Genomic DNA, 27204 nt, shown 5'->3' with positions numbered 1-27204 from the left:
TGACCTGGATGAATATTTACGAGGGACTCTATCGGAGGTGCTAGGCGAAGCCCTTGCAGATCTGGAACGGGACTTTCTTGGGGATCTAGAAGGAGAACAGTTAGGTGACCTGGACAAATATTTATGCGGGACTCCTGGAGACCTAGAAGTAGAACGTTTAGAGGCATCATGGGGGGAAGATGTAGGTGAGTCCTTCCTGTGCCTAGAAGAAACTTTGGAGGAAAGAGGAATGGGTGAGCTGTCGCTGTAGCTCGACTGGGCAGAGCGAGAGGGGGTGGCCCCTCGAGGCCGGGGGGGGGGGGGGGGGGGGGGTTGGAGGTTTATCCGCAGGGCCCATGGTGGGAGCAGAGGGTTCCTGGAGGGACAGCATTGATAAGAACATGTGTGCAGGTGAACAGCGAGAAGCGGCGGAGGGGTCAGTTTTAATGGCCATGTAAAAAAAATGCCATAATGTACATCATTTCTTTCCATTTAGCTGAACGGTGACAAAAGTTAGCTAATTCCCATAAAATATCGGGGTCGAAGGATCCCTGAGAAGGCCATCTGAAGTTCCCCTGTAAATTGTATTTCGTCCAAGTCTTAAAGCAAAGACGAATGAGTGTAGATAACTTAATGGAAGGAATCAGGGCGTGAGGTTGCAGAGCTTCCAACAGCTGCCCCAGGGGAGAGGATGGGGGAACCGTTTTAGAAGGCTTAGCACCCATGGCTAGAACCGTGGAAATATCCGCAGAAGGCACCCGGAGATGCCATGAACACAGCAGCTCTAATCACAGGCGTTTGAGTGATCAAAGGGCAGTGTTATAGCCTAAATGACCCGATCCTAGCTTCCAACGGGAAACGGGATCCCAGCTAGGAGGGGGCAGTTAAGCCTGGAGGCCGCCCATTGTGGCCGAGGCGCTCGCACCATAGCGAGCTCATAGAGGACAGAAAAAGATCAGAAAGAAGAGGGGAGAACTGGGAGCTCCGAGCTCCCAGGCACGGATAAGAAACAGGTCTAGCCGAGGGTGGAAGGCGGGGGAGGGGAGGGGGGAGGAGTTGGCAACCGTACCCAGGATGTGCCAAAGAAAGCCGGGAGTTCGACCGGAAGATCTCTGGGTGAGATGGGATGGTGAGCCAACCCAGGTGAATTCACTAATTAGCCGCTGTTGGTTGTAGATGTCCGCGTTGAACACTTGGGGGCGGTCTCAGGTCCTCAGTCCTGACCTTGTCCCGGGAGGCCCCGGGCTCTGGGAGGCGCCAAACCAGAGCCGCAGCCTTAGGTGACTGGGAGGAGAGGTCCTCGAGTAGACGGCACCAATGTTATTCTTTCTGTGGGGGGTGGATGCAGGGTTGGAGAAAGAACACGAGACACATGGCGGTGCAGGGTTAGGAAGGAGACACGAGATACACGGAGGTCCCACGTGGGTGAACTTTAATGGAGGGGGGTGGCGACAGTTGAGGGACAGGGGTGAAGAGACAAAAGGAAAGAGAGCAACTTGTGGTGTCCCCCGTATTTAACGGGGAACGCAGGTGCATCTGGGAGAATGTCCTGCGCATGTGTGGCTTTCCATTGGGCTGCGGGGATTCGTAGTTCGGTGGGATGCTGTATTCTCTGTGCATGTGCGGCCTTGTCTCCAAAAGGAACAACACTGAGGAGCTCCATCTGGATGGGTGAGTGTGTGCTATCCAGGGACAGATTATTCTGGAAGAGAGCACAAATCCCCCTCCCCCAGCTCCTTCTGCAGGGCTGTCTTTCTTACCACGTCTCCCCCCCCCCCCCAAGCCTGAGTGATCTGTAAGGTCCTTTGCTTAGGAACAGTTTTCTGCTCCTACACTAAGGCTACCCACTCAGAGAGGTGAGTGCCTGCCTACTTTTCGTTCTTTTTCTTTTGTTTTCTTTCTTTCTTTCTTTCTTTCTTTCTTTTTTTCAAGGCAGAGTTTCTCTGTGTAATAGCCTTCACTGTCCTAGAACTCTTTATAGACCAGGCTGGCCTTGAACTCAAAGAGAGTCCCTCTATTTCTGCCTCCTGAGTGCTGGGACTACAGGTGTTAGCCACCATTGCCCAGACAGAGAATATTTTTATTTCTGAGAACCTTCCCCACCATGTTTTATGGTAGTCTGCCATTCCTTAGTATCAGATTTCCCATGCTCTGGACAGACACGTGGAACAGACACTCGGTGGTACAGATTTATAACTAGTACCTCACAAAGACTGCAGCAGAGAAAATGAAAGGAAGGAAAGGTAGGCCAGTGAAATTCTGATAACTTCACCAATGAATGGCAAATGTTTATTTCACAAATTCCAAATTTATTTCTCTACTTTGGTTTTTTTGTTTGTTTGGTTTTGGTTTTAATTTAACAGCTTTTTATTTCTATGCTAAACCATACTGAGATCATCTTTTCATTTTAAATGGCAATTAAACCCAACAAACGGCATGCTAATACCACTGAAATAGTGACATGGAGAACATTGTAACCAGCCTGCACAGACACAAGTATGGGTCACCTCACAGGTTAGTCAATGGACTGACTGAAATCTGAAGACATCTCTGACCACAGATAATGCTGTCACTTCAGCGATACCAAATGAAACAGGCACACGCTTGGAACCACATCAAACACTCACGAAGCACAGCTAGGTAAGTACCACTCCGCACATACACATTACCATGTGAAAACCTAGAAGGCAAGCAGATGTGTGCTTCTAGACTGGGAAACAGACATGGTAGATACAGCAAGCTGCTCAACATCACAAGGCTGGCAAGACAGCAAGTGCACACCTGAATTCAGGCAGCTGTCCCAAGAAGATGCCCTTAACCATCAGGCCACGCTGCCTCCTGAGCAGGTGATGAGAGGCAGACTTTGTAGCCCGAGTTGAGTCCTAAGGAGAGGGAATCTTCTGTGGTGTGGAGTCGGAGGGAATGCGAGGATAGCAGTGGCATTCTTTTCCAGGATCAAGATATTATGTAATCTTGACAGAAGCTTGAGTCCTGCTGGAAAAGAATGCTTTGCTGGGAAAGGGTGCTAAGAAGGGCCATTTGCAGCCAGCTGCTTCACAGGCACCATGGGACACAACGCAGCGATGCCAGCTTCCCGCCATACGATTGCCTTTCCACAAGGGTGGCTGTCTTGCACATTTGAAGACCCTTTGAGACACCTGAGTACAGACATGGTGACGTGATCTGACACAAATATCATGGTCAAGAGTCAGCACCCTCCTTCACAAAGGGTTTAGCCAGTGAGTGATACCTTTGAGGTAGACAATAGGAGTTTTCCTTTAACCTCTAGGGGGGAAAATGTTGCTTTATGAGCTCAAGAGGACAGTCTGGAGTCAAACGAGAATAATCACGATACACCTGAGGTGACACTGGCACCATGTTGAGAACTCCCTCCTAAACGAGATAACTACTTGGATACCCCAGAAGCCACCACCACCACCATCACACACAGTCAATGTGGTTGCTGGCTGACTCCCTGCCAAACCTGCTGTTCTGAGTTCTAACTCACAAAGTATAATTTTCTTTCCCTTTTATAGACACTGGCCAGAATCCCAACCCCACTCCTCACTCTGCAGGCAATCTGACTCTCCCTGACCCCACCCCCACTCGAGGTCCATCTGTAGCTGGTAGCAGCCCCACCATACATGATTTCCCGACCTCTAACTTAAAAAGTTTAACATTTTCTCTTTTCCATCTTCCTCCACACCTGCTATGATCTCCAATTCTCCTCCTCTGGTTTCTATTCTCAAGCTCCAATAGAAGTGTCCTTGAGTTTCCGGAGTCCATTTCAATGCTTTGTTGATATTTAATTATTGCACATGTATGCATGAGGGAGTATGCACGAGGGAGTCAATGGATAGCTTCGGTAGCTCGCTCCCCCAGTCTTATGTGGGTTCAGGGGAACTCAGGTTGCCAGGCTCGCAAGGGCAATTGTTTTTACCTGTAGAGACAGTAAGCCAGCTCCAAATTCTTTTATCTGAAAGACTAAAAACCTATGAAAGGGACCTTGGATCTCCTGGTGACACTGCTGGTTTCTCCCTACACTGAACAACTCAAAGAGCTTCACTGTCGTTGACCAATTCATGTCAGTGTCATTGATCAATCCAAGTAACTGTCACAGTTAATACTCACAGTGGGAAGCTATATAAGAAAATCGTGTACTTGAACCACTGTTCCTCGTCTTCATAACAACAGAAAGGGTAACAGTGAGAGTAAAACCAACCCAAGGATTGGAGTCATTATGGGCTCTACTTAGTCACATAAAGTGCAATTAGAATCAAGCAAGGGTTGCAGAGTTGACTCAGCAGTTAAGAACACTTGCTGCTCTTGCACAGGACCTCAGCTCAGTTCCCAGCACCCACATGTACGGGCTCATGACCACCTGTAACTCCAGGTCCAGAGGATCTGACACCCTCTTCTGGCCTCTGTGGGCACCAAGCACATACATGGTGCACATACATATAAAGGCAAAACACTCATACACATACAATAAAAATAAGTTGTTTTAATCAACATGTGATTTCAGTGTATCCAGTTTTATGGCTACTCACAATGTAGAGACAGAAATCTTAACATATGGTTCACGTATGAGGAGAGGAAACAATAGGTTTATAACAGATGCAAACAGTACATTTTCTCTGTTGACCCAATTTAAGAGTGGAGTTAAATTTGCATCACACACTTCATACAGCGATCCCATAGACCTTTTCAAACAGACTCAGCCTCCTAGATGACTCCATCATGTCCACAGCCTCTAATCATCAGGAATGCCAAAGACAGTTAAAATTAATCCCTGGTAGTTTACTTCAAAGCTGTCCTATAGAAGAATCGATAGAAAAATTGATCAAAACATGCAGTACCTTCAAGCTTTTATTATTCTTTCTTAAATGCCAATGTTATATCAACTGCAGGCTGCTTTTCTCTTTACAGACACGAAATAAGCTGCCCAACATAAATCAGAGCAAATGCTGCAAAGTCCTAAGTGAAAGGAGGAACTGGAGTAAACACTATCAGAAGCAGGCTTTCTAAGGCGCGATGGAGACGTGTGGAAGGAAGAAGGGGCTCACCACACACTGACATGCCTGTCACGTACCTTCCCATGCTGCCCAGTCCTTTCATAACAGATGACCACGTCTTCCCACATCTCCAGCTTCTCAAATATCTGACCACGTCTTCCCACATCTCCAGCTTCTCAAATATCTGAAGGGCTGAAGTGGTACATCCCAACTCAAAGAGCAAACCTGCAAGCTGGCGCTAGAAAGACAAATGAGAGTCATCAACACTCCTCGACAGGAAGCAAATCCATCTTGCCCAGTAACTCCAACCTGCCTTTTAAAGGGCTGCTTATTGTAATAAAAACATCATTTACAAAATTCCACATCTACTACCCAGGAATCTGTGAGAACCACACTTACTTCAGTAAGCTTTTTTACAGGCAATGAAGTACTAAAAACAAAATAGAAACTGATCAAAATACTCAATGCATCAGATTTTTAAGATCTCAGAACTAAAAAAAAAAAAGTCAATTATTTCCTTCTTATCTAAAGATTCCTTCCACAAGAAGCTCTGATTTGCAAAAGTTACATCCCACAGACCAGTGTTTAAAGCTCTGAGGAAGCAATGCAGGCACCATTAAAGCCTCCGTGCTTCCTCTTTCCACATGAGGGCATCTCAGGCTCTGTCTCAAGCAGTCCTACTTGTTTTAGACACAGACTAGTAATCTGAGTCACTTAATTCCACAGGCCCTAGAAGATCAAGATGAGCAAGCAAAGTAGGTGCTGGCCAGTAAACAATACACTCAACAATAAGTAGAATATGTTTTAAGTTGCCCATCCTACAGGAATGGAAAAAATATTATAAGAAAATAAAGAAATTGAAGTTTTTGAATAGATCTGGTTTCAGGTCAGTGGTCTCTGAATTGTTTTCTCTTTGAATACATCTTTACTGCTCTTTGAAATTCAGCTCCCATTTAAGAATCACAGGACAAAGGCTGCATGCTAGCTCAGTCTGGGACTTTAGGAGCTCCCCCAGTCACCCTTGCACCCTGGAAAGAGAACAGTTGGGGATATCGCAAAACATAAAGTGTCAAATAAATGCTTTCCTTTTATTTGCTTTTGTAAACACTGTTAAAAGGTTCAAAGGTTTATTGTTTCGTAGAAAAGCCTTAAAGATATTTGAATATAAAATGCTGGGCTTGAAAGATGGCTCAGCAGTTAACAGGCACTTCTTGATCTTCCAAGACCCAGACAGTTCAGTTCCCTGCCTCATGTCAATTGGCTCACAAGCACCTACAACCCCAGCTCTGGACACTCTTTTACCTTCCATGATCATTTGCGCGCGTGTACACACACACACACACACACGTATACTCACTCATAATAAAAAATAAATCTTTAAAAGGTTACTATAAAATGTCCTTTTGAAAGTGAAAGCAGGCAGACAACTCTCCTGAGAAGCCCAAGCACATTCCTAACCAGCACTCTCTCTCTCTCCGCTCTCCACACCCCTGCTTAAATCTATATCAAAACCTTTTCTTAAGAAACTTAAATTCAGGAAAAGAAAAACAAAAGCATTTATGATTCTTCTATCTTAAATTCTAAGATCCTACCTACTACCAATTTAAAACCATTTCAAAACGTTTTTAAATCCATTACCATTTTAATCAAAACAGCAATTTAAAACAACTGGAACTCCCCAAGTGCTTTTACTGATTTCACTAAAATAGTTAAAAATGAAGACAAACAGAAGTACCTGAATAGCCCAATGAGGGGGTACCTGACAGCAATAGAAAATCTTCAGATGTTCCAGTACAGATGTAGTTTTGTCTTCAAATTGGTCTGCAAGAGCCTAAGAACACATACCATAATCACAGTCTATATGTATAATAATTTTAATGTAAACAAAGTTCCTACTATAAAAATCATTAAAATACACATATAAATAAAGAACTCCAGTCATTTGGTCAAGGCAAAAGGCTGTATGAAGTTTATTTTTGAGTTTAAGTATTTTAAAAACTTGAAATTTAATCAGTATTTCTATAAACATTCATATTTAAATATTACCAGGAAATTTTTAAATTAAAATTTCCTATAATAAATCTTTCAACGATCCAGTCTTCTCACTAAAAATTTTCATTTTTTTATAAGAAAAAGTGTTCTTTATTGTACTTATCTCCAACGTGATGCTGTTTGACAATGAGAAGCAACCATGTGAAATGAGAAAAAGCAGCTCTATCCGATTACAAACAGGTACTCTCATCCCTCAGCAAAGGAGGTGTAAGGGTGGGCATCCACTCACACAAGACCATCTGTGCAGTGCAGTGGGCACTGCAAGCCACATAACTGAATTCCTGTGATGGCCTGAAATTCCCAATCTGGTAATGAAAAACAGCTCCCAGAGACACAGCAAGAAGCAATGAGATGACCAGGATGGCTCTCTGAAAATAGGAACCTGAGCCAACTGCAGAGTCAAAAGTTGGCACTATATAGTCATCAAATGACTAGTCATCAAAGAAAGCTCACATACAAAATGTCAACTTGAATTCAGACATAGTCTAGAATCCCAGACAAACACATGGACAGCCCCATTACCACGGCCATCTGCCTGCCTCTGATTTGTCAGTAGGTTTGGACTAACTACAGACTTTTCCTGGGAGAGGCTTCAAGACAGGGTTTCTCTGTGTAGCCCTTGCTGTCCTGGAACTCAGTTTGTAGACCAGGCTGGTCTCAAACTCAAGAGATCCATTTGCCTCTGCCTCCTGAGTGATGGGATTAGCGGTGTGCCCCACCATGCCAGGCTTGGCATCAGAATTTCAGTTGTGAATTATTGTGACCTTTTTTCACATAATGATCGAGTTATTATTAACATGTCCTTCTTAATTTTCTGATTCTAACATAGGAGGCTGTGGTGTGGGATAAGGTCTTTCCTGTACTTGAGGATGCTGGCAAAGCAGCATGTAACAAGTCTCTGACACGTGAAGATATGGAAGGCTGTTACTAGTATCTGCTTTCAAGTTGTTTCATTTTTTTACAAAATTAAAAATAAATTTAAGAATCAAGAATAAACTTCCTCAGAAGAAAGGTAAGGACAGGAATCTAACCTGATAAAAACCTGCCATGATTTGATTTCGAGCCCCAAAGGCTCGAAAATACACTTAGTCCCCAGCTATGAAGTGCAATATTGGAAGAGCGCTAGCACGCAGCAGCAGGTGGCCAGGAGTGACTTTTGGAAGGTTACACCTGCCTTTAAGTCTGATCTAGATTTCTCTAGAATTCTCTGCATCCTGGGTGGCCACGAGAAACAGTTGTGCTATCTGACACTACCACCAACACAGACTGAGTTGTTCTCACCATGCTTTCCCTGCCATGATCAACTAAAATCTCCCCAACTGGGAGACAAAATAAAGCTGCTTAGTCGGGTATTTTATTACAGAGAGGAGAACAGTAAGTACCACAGAGCTAAACACGGGCCAGTTCCTAATTGGCACAACAGCCTGAAGCTGTGGTTCTTTCTCTGCCATGTGTGAGGGAGGAGAACCACTTGGTTCAGTATGTCACAGAATGAGTTCACATGTCAGAACAAACTCCTTGGACAGCCCAAGATTCTATTCAATCAAAGTCAGTCCGAACAAATTGAGACATAACCACACTCCTCAACCATCTAGGCTCCCTGGCCTAGCTTCACAGAAACTTAATAGAAAAAGGTTGCATGCCTCTAGCCAGGGCTATTTCACTGAGGGAGGAAGGGCAAAGAACGAACAGCAACTTCTGGCTGAAGACATATGGTCACAATACATAAATAAAGATCACAGAATTCCTTCATGAAAAGAAAGGCATTTTTTTTAAACCAACATACCACATTTTCAAAAAGAAAAAAAATAGCTTTTACTTAATAATCTAAAATTTAAAACTAATATCATACAATTTACCAAACCCTAGTTACATGTGAAATTTTATTTTCAACAAAATCCATGTTGTTTGATGATATGACTAAAGAACATTAAGTACTCAGTAAGTTGTTCTTGACTTAATAATAATTGTTTGTACATTTCAGATGCTTCTGGGCGACATAGGTATCTGTGTCTGATGGACTTGGGTGCTCTCTGAAACCGCCAAGTCCACCAGATGGGATAACAGAGCCAACATGCATGAACTATCTAGAGCAGGGGCTCTCAGCCTTCCTAATGCTGTGACCCTTTAGTACAGTTCCTCATGCTGTGAGGACCCCAACCATACAATTATTTTGTTGCTACTCCATCTCTGTAGTTCTGCTACTGCTATGAATCATAATGTAAATATCTGATATGCGGAATATCTGAGATACAATCTATGGGGTCACGACCCACCCACAGGTTGAGAACCACTTAAGTGAGCACCCTACAAAAGCTGAATTGGTTCCACATGGGTAGAGATTAATTTAACAGCTATCTTCTACTCTCCTACAAGTGTATACTTCTTGCTGACTTAAGCATGACAATCACCTAAGTAAGGTTCAGCTACCAGTAAAACTAAGAACATTAAACTCATACACAAAAACGGGCGGTGGTACACTGCTATTCTCTCCACTGAGTTCAAAGTATTCTCTTTTTATTTGCTAATTTACAAACACATCCTAACAAAAGCCTCTCATGGTTTGATGCAAAACATCCTCCACAGACTCATGGATCTGAACACTTGGTCTCCAGCTGGAGGTATTACACAGGAAGGTGTGGCCTCTCTGAGCCAAGGTACCTCGCTGGCAGCAGTGGGTGACTAGATTTTTTCAGAGCAAGCTCATTTCTAGCAAGTTCTGAAAAAATGCTAGCATAGTCAAACAGACTGGAGTTCTCACAGGCACAGGAAATAGGGAAAGCAGGGCTGACATTTACAATGACCTGAGTTCTCTTCCAGGTCTACCCACAAGGAAGCGATCCTTTAACCAGAGGCATTCATCCCTGAAAGGATTTTTAAAATAATTCTTGCACTTCCAGCAAATTTATAAGGATGGCTTTCTCAAGAAAGCTTTGGTGGGTTTGTTGTTGTTTTAAAATAATCTTAATTTGTGTAGCTTTATTTTATTTATGTGGTGCTGTGGGAGCTCCTTTGGCCAATAGCCATTAAGAGACCATGCCCAATTGGTTTTGCATTTCATGGATTTATGTGCACCACTTGTGTGCCCAGTGCCTGCAGAGTTCAGAGGGCATCAGATCCCTTGGAACTAGGGTTACAGATGGTTGTGAACCACCATGTGGGGGCAAGAAATCAAACCCAGGTCCTCTGTAAGCGCAACTGGTGCTCTTAACCACTGAGCCATACCTTCAGTCCCCAAGAACTTCTTTTTATTTCAGACATTTAAGGTAAGTTAGTTAATTGTTAGCAAAGCCAGGTGTCCAAAGGTGGGGTCTCCCCCTCAGTCAGTGGTAACCCTGTCAGATCTACCAAATCAGCTTCCCAAATGCTGGGAATACAGATACATACCACTAGTACTGGCTTGTTTTCAAGTTTTAAAACTTCGTTTTAAGGTCATTTTTCCTAAACTGACTCTAAAAGCTAAGTATTTGTGCATATGGAGCTCCCAAGCCCCCACAATAATAATGCCCACATCTCCAGAAGCTGCAGTTTCGTGAGTCAGAGGGTATCTCTATGGAATGGGTATAGGAGGGTGAAACCTCCAAATGTAAAGATGTGTCTCCTCCTTTTGGTGCCTTTTTTCAGGAAAGAATTTCCCAGAAAACCCTCCAGAAGATCAAGACTGAAGTTACAGTTACCCAGAGGATGATTTAGTATGCAGGACAATTCTGCACAAGGTCTGGTATGATTCAGACACCGTGTGCTTACATCTGAGAGTACAGCCATACATCTTCAAAGAAGCAGCTGGTCCCAAAGGGCCTTCCCTTTCACCGACAGCAATCCATTCTCACTAGAAGTATATCAAAGTGTCTGGGGCTGCTGAGCCCAACAGAGACGAGCTGACAATCTGAAAGGGCTGACTCATCACCTGCCAGGTCACCTTTGATCGTCTTTGCTGTGCAATCTTTGTACATGTCTGTGTGTGCAGGACAGGACTTATTAAAAAATTAAAATATGCACTTAAACAAACATTATCAACAATTGGGTAAAAGAGCTTTCTTTCTGACAGGAGCCTGAAGTGGACAGTGGTTTACAAATCCATCAGTCAGACTGCCACCTCAGACTCTCAAGAATAAAATCCCCCATGCTAAAAAGAAATAGAATTAAAATTTATTAAGCTTCAATAAACTTAAGCCTATGCTGAACCAGAATTACATAACAATTAGCAAATGGCACCTGTGAGAAATAAAATCCAGGTCAAAGTCCCAGGACTGGAGCAGAGGAGCCGCGCTGGCAGCTTCTGCTTCTTATCTCATCCCCACAACGACAATGACCAGACTGTGAAATGAAAAGCAGCTTCTTGCTGAGGAAACACTGAGACTAGTGTTTGACCATTCTTTACGGCACTCAAACCCCCAACACAGGAATCAGGACCTGCCATAGGCAGTAACATGCTCAGCCGCTGAGGTTAAAGGGAGTTGGGAGCTCAGCTGCTGCAGTTAATGGGATCCTGAGAGTGAGGGCTTCTCTTCAGCTTCCACAGTGAAGACAAACCAACAGAGGCAGCCTTGAGGAAGCCGGGTGACCACGCTGACCTCCCTTCCCTAGTCACATCTTGGGTCAGAACTCCTAAAACTTTCTGACTTCGGGTCCCTTTAAACCTTCAGAAGGTCTGAGGGACTGCAAAGGAACTGTGCTTCCATGGGCTAGGACCGCTCAACAGTTACCACATGAAGCTGTGTGGAATACCACTGAGGACTCATAATTATGGCCATCCAAAACTTGACGAAGATGTCAAAAACAAAAACTGGAGAAAAGGCAGAATCTTCAACATATGGTACAAGAACTGAACATCCAATTGCAGAAGAGTGAAATTAGCCTACATCTGTGACCTTGTACAAAAACACTCAAAACAGATGAAAGACCTAATTGTGACACGCTGCAGCTGCTAGAAGAAAACCCTATAGGACAGGCCAAACCCTACAGGATAGAGGCCTAGAAAAGGAATTTCTGAATAGGACCCATTTGACCAGGAATTGAGGCCAGCAATTGGCAAATGGGACCTCATTAAATAAAATTCTTCTGCACAGATAAAGAAACAAGCAAGAATAGAGGAAGCCCACAGAGAAGAAGACTATCTCTGCCAGCTATCATCTGACAGAGGACTAAAATCCAGAATATATAAAGAACTTTAAAAAATAAAACAACCTATTCAAAAAATGGACTTGGGATATGAATAGTTTTCAAAATAAAAAACAAAAATAGTCAAGAAATATCTCAAAAAGATTTTATTCTGATAAGGCCGAGAAAGCTGAATGACAATAGAAAAAGCTATACTTTTTTTTTTAAAGGGACAGTATGACTACCATCTCAGTCACTGTTCTACTGTGACCAAGGCAACTGTTGTAAGAGAAAGCAGGTAACTGGGTCTTGCCTACACTTTCAGAGGTTTAGTCCCTGTGGTCATGGCAGGAAGCACGACAGCATTCAAGCAGACACTGGAACAACAGCTGAGAACCACAGCCTGCTCTGTGTGCTGAGAGACTCTGGGCTTGACAGGCTTTAAAACCTTGAAGTCCACCCCCCCACCCCCCGCAACTAACTCCAATAAGGTCACACCTCCTAATCCTTCTAATCCTTTCAAACAGAGCACTCTGCAGTGACTAAGCATTCAAACACAGGACCCTGTGGGGGCCACTCTCATTCAAACCGTCAGAGCTTTGATACACTCAGCTAGAAACCTAAGCGGTACAGTGAACAGGGCTTCCACAAGCACTGACTTTATCCTCACCTACACTCTTTTATAATTTCATTTTACATTCAACCATACCCTCCTCCTGCCCTCCTCACCTCCCCCTCAGCGCACCCCTATCCACTCCTCTCAAAGGGTAAAGCCTTCCATGGGGAATCAACAAAGTCTGGCACACTAAATTGAGGCAGAACCAAGCCCTGCATCAAGGCTGAGCACGGCCTCCCACCACAGGCAATGGGCTCCAAAAAGTCAGCTCACGCATCAGGAATAGATCCTGGCCCACTGCCAGGAGCCCCTCAGACCAAGCTACACAACTGTCTCCCACATGCAGAGGGCCTGGTTCAGTCCCATACAGGCTCCGCAGATGTCGGTCTAGAGTTTGTGACTTCCCAAGAGTTTGGTTCAGTTGTCTCTGTAGATTTCCCCAGCATGATCTGACCTCACTCTTAACCTGCATAGGCAACAACACTCAGCCTAGAAGATTTCATGGACTAGATTGTTTTTAACGGCTTCTCCTGAGTTTGTAATTTCCTCTCTCTTGTGGCTTTTAGAATCTTTGGTTATCTACCTTCGTGTATGATGCAACATTTTCTTCTTAACTTTGGTATCTATCATTTAAAAATTCACCATTACACAGGGCCTGTCATTGGAGCCCTCAATGTGACCGCCTATCACTAAGTTACAGCCCACGCGGACGGTCAGCACACCCGCAGTCCCTCAACAAGCATGACTGAGCTTTCCCTTGGAGCCTCTTCTGGTCCCCCTGCCATCCCCCCAACTTTAACAGTTCATCATTTAGCACTGCACAATGTTGGAAGGAAACCAATCTTTACAGAAATTAAAAATTTTAATTAAAAAACCCTTTGTTTTATATATCCAGTTGTTATTTTAAGTCATTCCCTTACTCTTGAGAGATGTGGTCATTTTAACAAACACTGAAGCACCACACTATGAATCAGAGGAACTGGCAAAAGTTCAGGGTGTGAGCTAAGGGGCTCAACAAAGACAGAAAATTAGACAAACATGGATTCATCCTGTCACATGATCTAATTTCCAAAATTCAGGAAACAGGGAATAAAAAGACACCCCCCCCCCCCCGCAAAGTACTGGTCTGCAGAGGCAGCACTAACAGCTCCACAGTGCTGTCCCTCCTTACTAATGTGGCGCAGGATGAGAAGATGAGGCGACCCCTGCACGGCCTAAGGAGAAACGGAGTAGCATCTCTCTGCTTCTAAACCTGTGCTCCCCAGGCAAAGCACAAGGCACGTTCTCACCATCTGACACCAAAAACAAGATTCAAAATCCAAGCTGGGCCTGACATCCCATGCCAGTCCCAGCGTTTGGAAGGTGCATAGTGAGTTTGAGGCCAGCATGGATATAAAATGAGATGCAGGGTTACACAGGTTAAAGGCTGAGGTCACAGCTACAAAGTAAAGTGACAAAGCTGAACTTTGCAGTCAAATCAAATTCTAGAGCCTGTAATCTAAGTAACGACAAAACATCCCTGCAAGTGCCTCATGCATACACTACAGCAACAGAGGGAGAGAGTGCCACCATGGTACCTGTGTCTGCCTCATTGCCCGTTCCACTCGCCGCGTGCTTCCTCTCTCGAGCTTTGTCCGGAGGATCAAGGCTGATGTCTGAATGGCCCAGAACTTTGGCTGTGACAGTAAACACTGGTGGAAGAAAAGAGAGGGCAAAGAAAGAAGGGGTGAGCCAGAGGTGCAACTCCTAGACATGCCTGCCCCCACCCAAAAAACCACAGTCCAGCCAAAAGCACAACCTAAGCAAACAAAAAGGTGGGAGCTGGGTAGGGAGGCTCTCGTCTTCTTAAAACTCACTTTACAGAGCACTGTTTAAACATAGGAGAATATAGCTGTAAAGCGTCCTCAATATTAGATGCCCTAACTTCAGACAAAATGCTTTCTTAAAGGAGGCATCCTGAGGAAATTCACCTACAATGAAACTCAAATAAAGTTAGTCCTCAAACAGAGCACAGGCAGAAACTTTACTAGAACCAGGGAACCAAAGGGACAGTTTGAGGGAAAGAGTATACGGTGGTACATGGGGACTGCTTGGCATAACGGGCACACTTTAATGCAGATTTGGCCCTGGGTGGCCATCCCAACAACCACCTTCATTAAGGCTCATTATGAAGAAAGGGCTTGTTTATCTGTCTGAAAGGATGCCGTCCTCCCTCAGTGCACACTGGCTGTTTCTAAACAAGCATTCGCTTGTCTCTGGAAACCAGGTGCGGAAAGCACCCTAGTCAGGACCCAATTAGTCACCCCAGCCTGACTGCTCATTAGAAGCACTGGGAAGCGCTTAACTTTAACTGAGAAGAGGAGGATCTGGGCATCCGTTTTGTTTTTTTTTTTTAAGTGCTCCATAGGTAATGCTTAAGTAGAGTCAGCTTTAAGAACTATTAGGTAAAAATCACACACGTTTGTCTCTGGTCAAATTTATCCATTAATGCACAATGTTCATTACAGGTTAGCATGAAAATCGTCAATGAAATATTAGTGACCAGAGCCCTAGAACTCCTCACTGCCCCCTGCCCAGCTCACTCGCTCCCACCACCTGCCTGCCCCTACGGGCACCTGCCTTCTCCACTTACCATTCATCCTACCCATGAGTGGCTTTGCCTTTTATTTCCTTTCATTAAAAAAATAATAATAACTTTTTTGGTTAGCATACAAATACTAGGTTTCACCAGGGTGCTTCCACACACGTGTGCTGCTGCCCCGCTGCTCTCCCTATGGCCCCAACCTTCTCTAGTTCCTTCCCCAGGATACTCCCCTCTCTCCATCTTATCAAGTGTATCTCATTGCTCTCCTCTTCCCCTTCCTAAGGGTCTCTCCTCCCTTCTCAGGATCCCCTTCTTAGTTTCAAGACACCTCAACTGTTAACCCTTAATCTAGATCAATCTTGCTACAATTAGGAAAATTAAGATACCAGCAAAAGTTGATAGCAGTATTTTGTCCCAAAACAACACTCTGTCATTTCGTAATACTTTCCAAATGAAATTATGCACATTCAAGTGAATAATTTAAGATAATAACCATTCAGAAACTGATGATAGTACCAAGTCAAAACTAAACAACAGAATAACATTAAAAAAAAAAACCTCTCAAAAACCTCTCATGGAAGAACCTGAGAGACCGTGAACAGAGAAACAGAAACGCACAAAGAGAAGAAAAGCAAAGGGATGAGATCGTCCTGAAGTTGTTCATTAAGGCACCTGAGCCCTCGCTCTGGCCAGGAACTGTTCACACAGGCTCAGGGGCAGCAGCAAGCAATGCAGATGAGTCTTGGCACCCAGAAATCTTATGTGTGTCCTAATTCAATGTCTTATTAAATAATTTTTCTTCTAAACTAACTTTTGTAACTAAACGTTTTATCTATTGCTGAAATACAGTTTCTAAGAGAAGTGTATATAACCTTCTTTCATTATTAACAGTCCCACAAAGAGGAAACATTTACCAACAGGAACAGGAATATTTGTCACTATGACACCACGAATGACAGAACAGAAGACATTTAAAAATTAATTCCCAGGACACAACAGTGCTGAGAATTGAACTCTGTGCCTTATGCATGCTAGGCAAGCACTCTTACCACTGAGCCTCATCCCAGTCAGAAAAGGAATTCTTTAAAATGCACAACATTTTAAAGTGCAGTGTACCTGCAAACCTGGCTCTACCACCGCACTCAGGGGCACTGCGAACTCACCGTCCTGTCCACCCACCACTGGGGTTACGATCTGTAAACGCGCAGTAACAAGAACAGAGCACACACAGTAGGGAAAGTCTTCCAAACCAGCCAGGGCTGGACTAGAATAGCAGCTCCACTCTACCAGCTATTTGGTTCTGGGAAGGCCTTTCCTCCTCGCTTCTTCAGAAACCTAGGAGAGCAGCTCCTGGGGTGCTTCTAGGCCTCCAGGGCCTCTCTTCTTATGCTTAGCCAAAGTGCAGAAAGTCACCCACTAGGGCAGAGGCCAGGCATCTCAATTCCCAGCTACTCCATCAGTTTGCCAACAAGAACAGTGTACGCACAACACAGAGGCTTAGGGGTGCACCAACTCTTAATGTTTTACACTCTGAAGGCTTGAGGACAGGAGAAGCCTTTAGACTTTTATGTGGTGTCAGGAAAATATTCCCACTAAACACTGAAAGCAAAATGCCACGTGACAAATAGATGTTCTGCAAGCTTTGTAAAAGAGATGTCAGTGAGGAGGGGAATTCTCCTCCAAAGAGGAAAATGCACACTGTAGTCAGCGTGCCACGAGGAAGCACTGCCCTGAGGTAAGAATCACTCCTAAACCGGGCATGGTGGTACGCACCTTTAATCCCAGAACACGAGAGGCAGAGGCAAGCAGATCTCTGAGTTCGAGGCCAGCCTGCTCTACAAAGCCAATTCCAGGACAGCTAGAACTGTTACACAGAGAAACCCTGTTTCAAGCAACCAAATAATAGTAATAATAAATCCTAATGTGCAGCATTAGGTAAAGAAAAAGAAAACCAAACAGGAGCTCCACACACGCACTACTGACTTGTGCAGAGAATTAAATTTATATTTCTACAATCAAGCCAAACCGTGTGAACAACCCACTGCCCAAATCTACACATTCATAGGGGAAAAGTGATTCTATCTTCACTAGGTCACATAGGCCATGGCTCATAATTCCACTCCATTTAGAACCTGTGCAGTGATGACCCCACTACCTACACGACCAATTCTGCCTCAGCTTAACAGCTACCTTGCTCCGGATTGCCTTATCTAAGTGACTCCATCTTCACACAGGGATTCTCCAATACTGCATCCAGTTTGGTACAGAGCAGAACTCTTTAACTCACTGCAGGTACACAAGGAAGAAAAGGAGCCAATTGGGCATATTGCTTGCCTTTGGCAGAGAGGTATACACAAGTATAATTGAACAATGGTGGCGTTTATAAAAAACTAAAGCCTACTCAACAGGTAGGAATTCAAGTCTGTACTGTAAACCTAGCCAACTACATGTGCCTAGAGAGGTCACAGACCCTAGAGAACCCACTACTGCCATTTTTTCTAAACCAATAGAATTTCTGACTGTAATCTAAAGACTTATCCTTTTACCCACAGATTTAATTCTCAACTTCACCAAAAAAGCTTCATTTTTGCAGCAGATGAGGCTACTACAGAGATCCACTACTGGTCAAATGCAAATAATAAAAGACCATGCAGAAACCAACCCTAACCGGGACATCTACATTACCCTACACCTAAGGCTCGGGGATTATTGTAGAAAAGGGAGTGGAAGAATTCGAACAACCAGAAAACCAGGACACTAGCTTCATATGAAACAATGTGTAGTTGGAAATTTTTTTTTTGGCTCACCAATCAGCTCCCTAGTAAAGACACAGAGACGTATTATTAATTATGAATGCTTGGCCTTATGGGCCTGAATTTGTCCCAGCAGCTCTTTCGACTGAACTTCACCTGTTTCTGTTCATCTACATTTGCCTGGGAGCTTTTGACCTTTCTTTCATCCTGGGTGCCCTACTTTGCTGCTTCCTCTGTGGCGGGCTCGCTGGCCTGTGGCATCTCCCAGTCATCTCCTCTTCTTTCTTCCCCCAGCCTAAATTCCTTCTCCTACTTACTCTCCCTGCCCGGAAGTTCTGCCTATACCTCTGCCCTTGCTATTGGCCATTCAGCTTTTTATGAGATCAACCAGGTGCCTTAGGCAGGGAAGGTAAAAAGCAACACATCTTTACATAATTAAACAAACGCAACACATCTTTGCATAGTTAAATATTCTGCAACAATAGTGTCTTCTAAATATGTCAGGATGCTATATCCATGAAATTTCAATGAAACGGTTGCATAAACATGGCGGCCTTACCAGCTGACATGTCAACATAGACAGGAGAAGTTTCCCAAGACCCCACCTCTAGATGAAGAGTCATAGGCAATCACTGGCTCCTCTGAGAAAGAGAATCAGGTTTCTCCAGGAATGAACTCCCTGGTAGGTTATCCAATCCCAAGTAGTCACCCTAAACACATGCACATAGGAGCAATACTAAATAGATTCTGTAGGTGGTACATGATGTATATGTTCATGTATATATAAGTAACAATAATAATTAATAAAGACGTCATGAATTTGAGAGGGAGTGGGGTGCAGAGGAAGGGCTGGAATGGAGAGAGAGAGAAGAGATGATATACAGTTCTTACGGAATTCTCAGAAAAAGTTACTAACAGAAAAAAAAAACAAACAAAAAAACCCCACCAAATTATGGGGGTATGTGTTAGTGGTGGAACATTTGTATAGCAAACCTAGTGCCCCAAATTCAATCCCCAGAAGTGTGTGGGGGGGGTAAATTTAAACTTAAAACTCACAAATATTTTTATAACATTCCTTACATAGCACTAGGAATATTCCCAAGAAGGACACAGTACTATAAATGACAAGTAGCTACTATGAAAGATGTTTATTACTATAAATCAGATCATCTGTAGCTTAAGCACACACTGTGGTGTAACCCAGAAATTTAAACTCGTTTTTCTTTAAGACAGTTGTACTCCAAATGCCACATAAAACCTTACAAGCTATTGGAAAACAAATCTATTATGAGCTGGCACAAAACAGGAAAACATACTCAAACTGACCTGGGTACCAGTCCAAACTCTGCCATTAGCTCCCTTGAGAAAGATGTCTGCCACTCTTAGACCTGATTTTTCTCATAAGTGATGATAGGAGCTGAGCTGAGAATGCTTTCAGCTCTGAAAACTGTTTCCATAGAATTCCATCTGTCCTGTGGCAAATGACAACACAGAAAGGTTCCAAATCATTTAAGATGCTCTGAAAAGGGACTGGTTGGTAGCGTGCTGGCCTAGCACCCCTGTTGCAGGAGTTCCTGAGCTCCAACACAACGTAAACAGGAGCGACTGCACACATGGACTGCAAACTTCCGTAACTCTAGCACTCGGGAAGCAGAAGGGTCGGCAGCTCAAGGCCATTTCCAGCTGTAAACCGATTTCAAAACCAGCCCGAGTTACAAGAGACTCTGTCTCAAAAATAAATTCTTTCTAAACTAGGCTAAGTCCCTCTACTTGCCCAGCCATTGCTATGCATCCATTAAAAAGTGGAATCAGGTGGTGGCGCACGCCTTTAATCCCAGTGTGAGTTCGAGACCAGCCTGGTCTACAAGAGCTAGTTCCAGGACAGGCTCCAAAACCACAGAGAAACCCTGTCTCGGGGAAAAAAAAAAAAGTGGAATCGAAGACTAAGATGTTATGTTCATAAGGAGGAAAAAATGGATGAAATTTAGCTGACTTTATGCTTATGCCACTTCCAAAATCCCAAAACATGATGAGCCCATGTTTTCCTTTGTTGAATTTTATTTTTGCATCCTGAAGCAAGTTGAATTCAATTATTTTAGATTTCATATTTACTGAGTATCTCACAGAGCTCTTTACTGTTCATTAGAAGTGGCAGAAGTGATTGAGAAAAGCTACTTGTTCAGGTGCCCAAAACGGTAAAGATACGGATCTGACAATTCTGAACTGGGTGGACGTGGACCTCACTGGCTTGTGATGAGTGAGCCTTGGGTTCAATCCCTACTAACAAAACAAACGCTCGTTAGTAATAGAGTCCAGTTTATCATTTCTATGCTTAGGACTTTATTAAACCTGCTCAACTCTCCTAAGGTCTCCTGCATTTTACCTCTCTGGCTTTACAGCTTGGCCTTCTATTTTTACATAGTAGATCTGTCTTTTTTTTTGTTTGTTTTTTTTTTGTTTTTTTTTTTTTTTTTTCGAGACAGGGTTTCTCTGTGGTTTTGGAGCCTGTCCTGGAACTAGCTCTTGTAGACCAGGCTGGTCTCGAACTCACAGAGATCCGCCTGCCTCTGCCTCCCGAGTGCTGGGATTAAAGGCGTGCGCCATTGTGGGATGGCCTGAGGTTAGACACCTGTTCCATATGGCCATATACATTATCTAAGATTGTAAAGTCAACTGTGCCGCAGTGCCCCCTCTAACATCTGATGGCTATCCTCTGGACCACCTGCCCCATTGGCTGCTCCGGAGAGCCCCTGTCTTTACTCAAGTGTTTCCTAGGCTTTAAAGTGTATAAAAACAACCAGAGGGCATGCTGACATGCAGACTCCGTGGCCTCAGCCCCAGAGTTCTCCATCAGTCTGGTTTGGGGTGGAGCCAGGAAGGCACAGCTGGTGCTTCAGCTGCCACTCAAGCACCACATTTTAATAAGTAAGCATTGCCTCAGTCAGGACAGTATCACACAGTGTGGCCTGCCAGCTCTTCCTGACTGCCTAAGAAATTCTTCACTCTTTGCCTTTCTGTATAAATTAAAAATCAGCTTTTGAAAAAGTCACCTTTAGTGCTACCACACACATTAAAAAGAGAAAACCTCAGCAAAAATATCAGCAAAATCAAAGTGCTGGGACTTCGTCAGGGACTGCACTGACTAACATAGGCTAATCTGGAAAGGCTGGAAATGTTAAAGGCTGAGCCACCCAGGAACAAATGTGCGCCTCCTTTCATTTAACTTCTCAGTAATGTTCTGCAGATTTTAGTACTCGAGAGCCTCCCGGTCTCAAATGGTAAGTACATATCTAGGAATGGGTTGGGTTTCGACACTACTACAAATAGCATCTTTTCTTCTCTCCTTTTACATTTTTTAAATTATGATAAAAACACACAGGACATAAAAGCCAGCTTTTAAACACACAGTTCACTTAACTTTCACTTTGTTGTGCAACCAGTCTCCAGGATCTTTTCTCATCTGCAACCCTAGTCTGTACCATTAAACAAGAGCTCCCCGTGTCTTCCCTCTTCTAAGGCTGAGAAACAACATTCTACTCCTTGTGCCTATGAACCTGACCACTCTTGGTACCTAAGGCAAGCAGAATCAAACAACTGCAAATTATACCTTGGAAAAAAATAGGAGTGTAAAAATAAATCTAACTAGAAGCTGGAGAGATGGCTCAGCGGTTAATAGCACTGACTGCTCTTCTAGAAGACCCGGGTTCAATTCCCAACACCCACATGGCAGCTCACAACTGTCTGTAACTCTAAGATCTGACACCCTCACACATACATACATGCAGGCAAAATGCCAACGCAAACAATATAAAAATAAATACGTTATTTTTAAAAATAAATACCTTATTTTAAAAAATAAATAAATCTTACTCTAGCAATTTGATGGCACACCATCTCATTAAATTACTAGCATTGACTAAAAATCCAATGCAGTTTGAAACAAATTAAGAAGTTTTGTATACAACAAGCCTCACTGTTAGAATTAAGGCACAGATACAAACGAATCTCAGTCTGTTTACAACCCCAAACATGTATGTGAGCTGGGATTTCGACCACTTTTGCTTACAAAAAGAGAACAGAAACCATTTAAGACACACATACACTCTCTCATTCTCAACTTACACTGACCAAAATATTCAAAAAGACATTTATTAGACAAGTAGCCTTTAGCATGTATATTATTTTTTCTAAGTTATTAATATTTTTATTTTTGTGAACATTGAAATAAATGCTAGTCATCTTTTATTTGTGCTTACAATGTAGGTTTTTGTTTGTTTGTTTGTTTGGTTGTCTTTTGTGGGGTATGGTAGGGACCAAATCCTGGGTCTCAAACAAGTTAGACAAGTTCTCTAACAATGAACCCTATCTACTTACAGTCACGGTTTATAATGAAAGAACAAATTCACTTCAGCAATCTTTGATAAAAAGTGTAAAAAGATATTCTGAGACCAGAAGGGAGGCACTCACTACAAATGACAGAGGATTTTCAGCCAGCTCAGAGTGCCTATTCCCTTTGAGGCATGCACCTGAGTCAGTGTGCAGACTCCACTCCATCTGAGCAAACTGGCAACAGCTTCAAATAGAGACGTCAGTGAGAGACAGGAGAGAGGGCTGCACCAGGAGAGAGGGCTGCACCAGGAGAGAGGGCTGCACCAGGAGAGAGGGCTGCACAAGCAAAAGTGACTTCTGTGAGAGTCTAACAGCCCAAGGTCAATCCCCAGCACACGTGCACGCACATGCACGCACACAAGTGCATGCACACACACAGACACACACGCACACACATTAATGATTGAGTTTAAAAAGACAGTGAACACCACTTGGACTCACACTACGCAGAAAACGTTCCTTATGCATGTAAAGGATACATGTATAGTTATTTTATTCTGCAACATGCCCCTCGTGCCTGAGACGAGCAACAAGACTTTTAGCACTATCAGAGAGGATCTGGAGTACTGTATGTTCCTATTAAAAACAAGCCCTTTTCACTCTTCCAAGCGCGCATTTTGACTACTCCTCCAAAGGGCACGAGGATCTTCATTCAGCAGACAGGCGGTCCAGTCCTTTGGACATAAAGGCGCTTCAGACAGCTGCTTTTCCACAGGTAAATCAAAGCCAGCTCTGAGTTCTCCTTGTTGGGTCCAGGATTATTTGACCAAAGAGATAATGCCCACCCAGGTCAGGCTGACCGAGGGAGCAAACAACAAAGAAATGCTATAAAAAGCAGAACTAGCTCCCTGCTTTAAATGATCTACTTAAAAGAATATTTATTTTAAATTAATGGTTAAGCCGCCTCTCCGGCACAAAGGGAAAAATCTTAGAAACCAAAATAAACATTCAGAGCAACTTAAAAAACCCACTTCTCTATAACATATTGACAGGTAGCCATCAAAACAAGTTTTAGAGCTGTGAGTAACTGCCAAAAATGAACATGTTTTTTGAAGTCCATTTTTTAAAATCTGGGACAGACTCCCTTAGCTACACATGGCCCTGAATGCCAGCCAATCAACAATAGCCTCACCCAAGGAAAGTCCTATTACAGATGAAGTTAAATGCTTATGCCTCTAAATCTACCAATACTTGAACTCCAAACCTTATGTGTGATTAACAGTATGTTGTTCAGGGAGAGATTGCACAGACCCGCATAATTTTCCTTTCCTACAGTTAGCAATAAATTCAGTTCTTCTTTTAGTTACTAAATAGGGGTCTTGTCATCCTTAGACAATATATCACTGAGTATCGGGCTGGGCAGTGTGATGAAGCGCTCTGCAATACATCAGTGTTTTCTGTTCGTGCTGTGGGAGGAGGGATTTGATATACTCAGGAGGCCTCACAAAGAGGGCTGGGGTCTGTGCAAGATTTTCACCAGAGTGTTTCCAGGCTTTGTGCCTGTTTCCAGCCCAAAAGGGAATGTTTCCATTTCCATGGCTGTGAATAGCAAACACCAACAGAAGAGGGAATTGTTGTTTGAAAGTGTACCAAACAACTTCAACACAAAAGGTAAGAGAAAAACCCAAGTAATAAAATCCAGCTGTGGCTGATCTTGCTCCAAAAATACAAGTCTTAGCAGGGTGTTCCCATCTGATACACTGTTTAATGCCATATATAATCCTGAAGCCTTATTCTAGAGGCAAAGCAAAGTACAGTTTCCTGGTAGATAAGCAAATAAATGACAGAACTGGAAACCAAACGTGTCAGTGAGATAACAAGTCGTGGGTGTTGGTATTCCTCAAATCTCAGAAATCATTAGAAGTTGAGGATTGCTCCAAGCCCTGGAATTCAAGACCACATAGACAATATAGTTGAATAAGTCAGGGGAAGGAAATCATGAGGTCCCACGTTCCCTGAGGATCTATAGGCAATGAATGATTGCTGGCGGAGGGAGAAACATGTCTTTGGTGGTGTGGCCACACGTGAGTTACTTATGCTTTTATAATCAACCCCATTACACTTATTGAGACACACACACTAAAGTTAAGGAAGAAGTTTCATGGTGGTGGTGCACACCTTTAATCCCAGCACTCCAGAGACAGACGCAGGTGAGGCTCTGAATTCAAGGTCAATCTGGTCTACAGAGTGAGTTCCAGGACAGCTAGGGCTACACAAAGAAAGCCTGTCTCAGAAACATCAAACAATCAATCAATACAAACAAGAATAAAAAAAGAGGAGGAAGAAGAATAGTTGGCAAGAGGAAAGGGATCATCAAGAATGGGAGGGGACCAGAGAGGGAGTGTAACAGGAATGAATATGGCCAAATGCATTATATAAAGCTATGAAATGTCATAATGAAGCTTATTATATATATACATATATGACAATATATGTATGTATGTATGTATATATATATAAAATAAAAAACATTAAAAGAATAGGAATTGTCTAAGCAACCAATAAAAATATGTTTCTATGCCCTCCCTGCTTTTAAGAAATTTGCATGTTAATGAGTTCCTCAACCATTTATCAACATCCTAGAGTCTGAGAGGAACAGAGTAGCAGAACCCAGTCCTCCTGAACAAGTTCCCTCTTTTTCCACACAACCTATTGGGTATGGACAGATCCACTACAGGCTCCAGGTGGTGACTGCTCTGAACCTTTGTGTGAAGTGCTCCATCAACATCAAATTAAGTTAGTTAATGTGGCTCATGTCCAAGTTCACTGGAAGATCAAGCAAATGGAGATGCTATCTGTCCAGCTTGTACACAAAGCTAAGCAAGGTTTCAGAGTTGCTCAACAAAACCTTCTACTTTAAATTTTTTTTTTTTTATTTCATAGGCCAAGCGGTGGGGGCACACACCTTTAATCACAACACTCAGGAGGCAGAGGCCAGCCTGGTCTATGGAGTTCCAGGACAGGCTCCAAAGCTACACAGAGAAACCCTGTCTTGAAAAAAACAAAACATTTTCATAACACTTGTCTACTTTCCATTAAAGAGAAAGCAATCATTTTCTAAAGTCAGTTGAAACACGCTGTAAAGAGCAATTCAGGTCATGTGAACAATACAAAGTTCACATAACTTTCTTATGTAGGATTGAATTGGTTAAGTGTTTGACCAAAAGGTACTTTGAAACTTGACTATGGGGGCTGGAGAGATGGCTCAGTGGTTAAGAGCATTGCCTGCTCTTCCAAAGGTCCTGAGTTCAATTCCCGGCAACCACACGGTGCCCTCTTCTGGCCTGCAGACACGCACACAGACAGAATATTGTATACGTAATATATATATATATAAACTTGACTATGGGAGCTGGAGACACAGCTTAGCAGTTGAGAGCACTGATGGATCTTGCAAAGGAAATGGGTTCAGATCCCAGCACCCACATGGGTTCATGACTGTGTGTAACTCCAGGGGATCTAACACCCTCTTCTGGATTCTGTGAGCACTACATGCACAAGATACCCAGATATAAATATATACATACAGGGGAAACTTGACGATGCCTGGTCTGGATGAGCAAATTTGTAACTTCAGCCAACTCTGTGCAAATAAGGATAATCAGATATCCAGTATCTGTCCATTTAAAGAAGTGCTTTTTCGGTTGTTTGTTTCTCTGTGTAGGCCCAGATGTTTTGGAACTCAGCATATAGACCAGGCTGGCCTTGAATTTAGAGATCCGCCTGCCTCTGCCTCCGGAGTGCTGGGATTAAAGGTGCGCGCCACCACTTCCCAGAAAGAAGTGTATCTTTAAGGATGGTTTACAGAGTCAGAGAAAAGTCAGAAAGTTTCCTCTGCTCTCAAGAAAAGTTACTGTGAGCAAGATGTTAAGGCTTGATATGTTGTATGTCCCCCGCTACCACCATAGAAACCTGAAATTCATTATTGGAAGGGTTCCAACTATGTTTAGTGTTTAATTAGGGGCAAGAGAGACAAAGCATGCTTTTCTTCCCTCGGGCTGTTTCTAAACACAGATGGTGCAAAGATACTGGAGCTGCTGGGATTGGCCAACAAGTAAATTCACGGACGCCTTGATGTCAAACAGTTCCTGTTTTCCTATTACCCAAGATCTGCTTACCCATTCTTAGCTTTCCCAAACTCCTACAGTGTCTCAATTTTAATGCCTTGTTGTTGTGATAAAAACAGACTGACCAAGGTAGCCTAAGAGAAAAAGGGTTTGTTTGGTTCTTAACTATCATGTTGCTGGGAAGGCAAGGAGAAAGACTTGAAGCACACAACGTCTAGAGCAGAGAGCAGTGAATCACATGAAAACCTGATGTTGCTAAGTGGGCTTTGGGGACAATGCCACCCACAATAGGTGGGTCTTTTCATCTCTATTAACATAATCAAGATAACCCTTGCAGACATGACTGTGGGCCAACCAGATTTAAACAATCCCTAGTGGAGCCTCCCCTCCTGAGAACTCCAGAGTGTGTCAAATTGACAATTAAAAATGATCATCAGTATAGTTTTACTAATTCAGAATTAAGGACAGCTTTGTTGGAATGGAAAATTTCAGCTGCCGCAATAGAGGTAGAATAAACACAGCTGAGGGGGGTTTCAGTGCGCATGCAGACATGAGTGTGTGGTTCATCCTAGCTACCCAAAAGGAGTGAGTGTGAGGGGAGCGCGCCAATGGAATCAAGGGGGGGACTCTGGAGGTACAGATCAACAGT

General features: G+C 43.3%; 1 protein-coding gene and 1 long non-coding RNA gene across 3 annotated transcripts; one reads left to right on the top strand and one right to left on the bottom strand.

Annotated features, from left to right (window-relative positions):
• Positions 1-1054: 1054 nt before the first annotated feature.
• On the top strand, positions 1055-5039 carry LOC121433065. Its single transcript, XR_005972266.1, has 3 exons — positions 1055-1650; positions 2494-2619; positions 4909-5039. It is a non-coding gene; the product is annotated as an uncharacterized LOC121433065 (long non-coding RNA).
• On the bottom strand, positions 4654-14451 carry LOC121433064 (tetratricopeptide repeat protein 27-like). 2 transcript variants are annotated; one of them, XM_041631303.1, is made up of 4 exons: positions 14340-14451; positions 6730-6825; positions 5072-5232; positions 4654-4795 (listed from the first exon to the last, which is right to left on the bottom strand). In XM_041631303.1, the coding sequence occupies exons 1-4, from the start codon at positions 14352-14354 to the stop codon at positions 4780-4782; spliced, it is 288 nt and encodes a 95-aa protein (XP_041487237.1). In that variant the 5' UTR covers positions 14355-14451; the 3' UTR covers positions 4654-4779. The 2 variants fall into 2 exon arrangements, with proteins under 2 accessions (XP_041487237.1, XP_041487236.1); XM_041631302.1 differs by lacking the exon at positions 4654-4795 and having other exon boundaries at positions 4957-5232.
• Positions 14452-27204: the final 12753 nt, after the last annotated feature.

Source organism: Microtus oregoni, unplaced genomic scaffold, assembly GCF_018167655.1.
Source record: "Microtus oregoni isolate MIOR12 unplaced genomic scaffold, Mior012 000036F_ref0000092, whole genome shotgun sequence".
Lineage (NCBI taxonomy): Eukaryota > Metazoa > Chordata > Mammalia > Rodentia > Cricetidae > Microtus > Microtus oregoni.
Note: the sequence above shows the minus strand (reverse complement) of the source record. Positions and strands in the feature narration are given on the sequence as shown.

Bases quoted from the DNA above. Each gene is read 5' to 3' on its own strand.
- LOC121433064 (XM_041631302.1), bottom strand. The intron at 5,233-6,729 runs GTACTTCTGTTT...TTGTCTTTCTAG, and splicing joins CCCCTCATTGGGCTATTCAG to CGCCAGCTTGCAGGTTTGCT.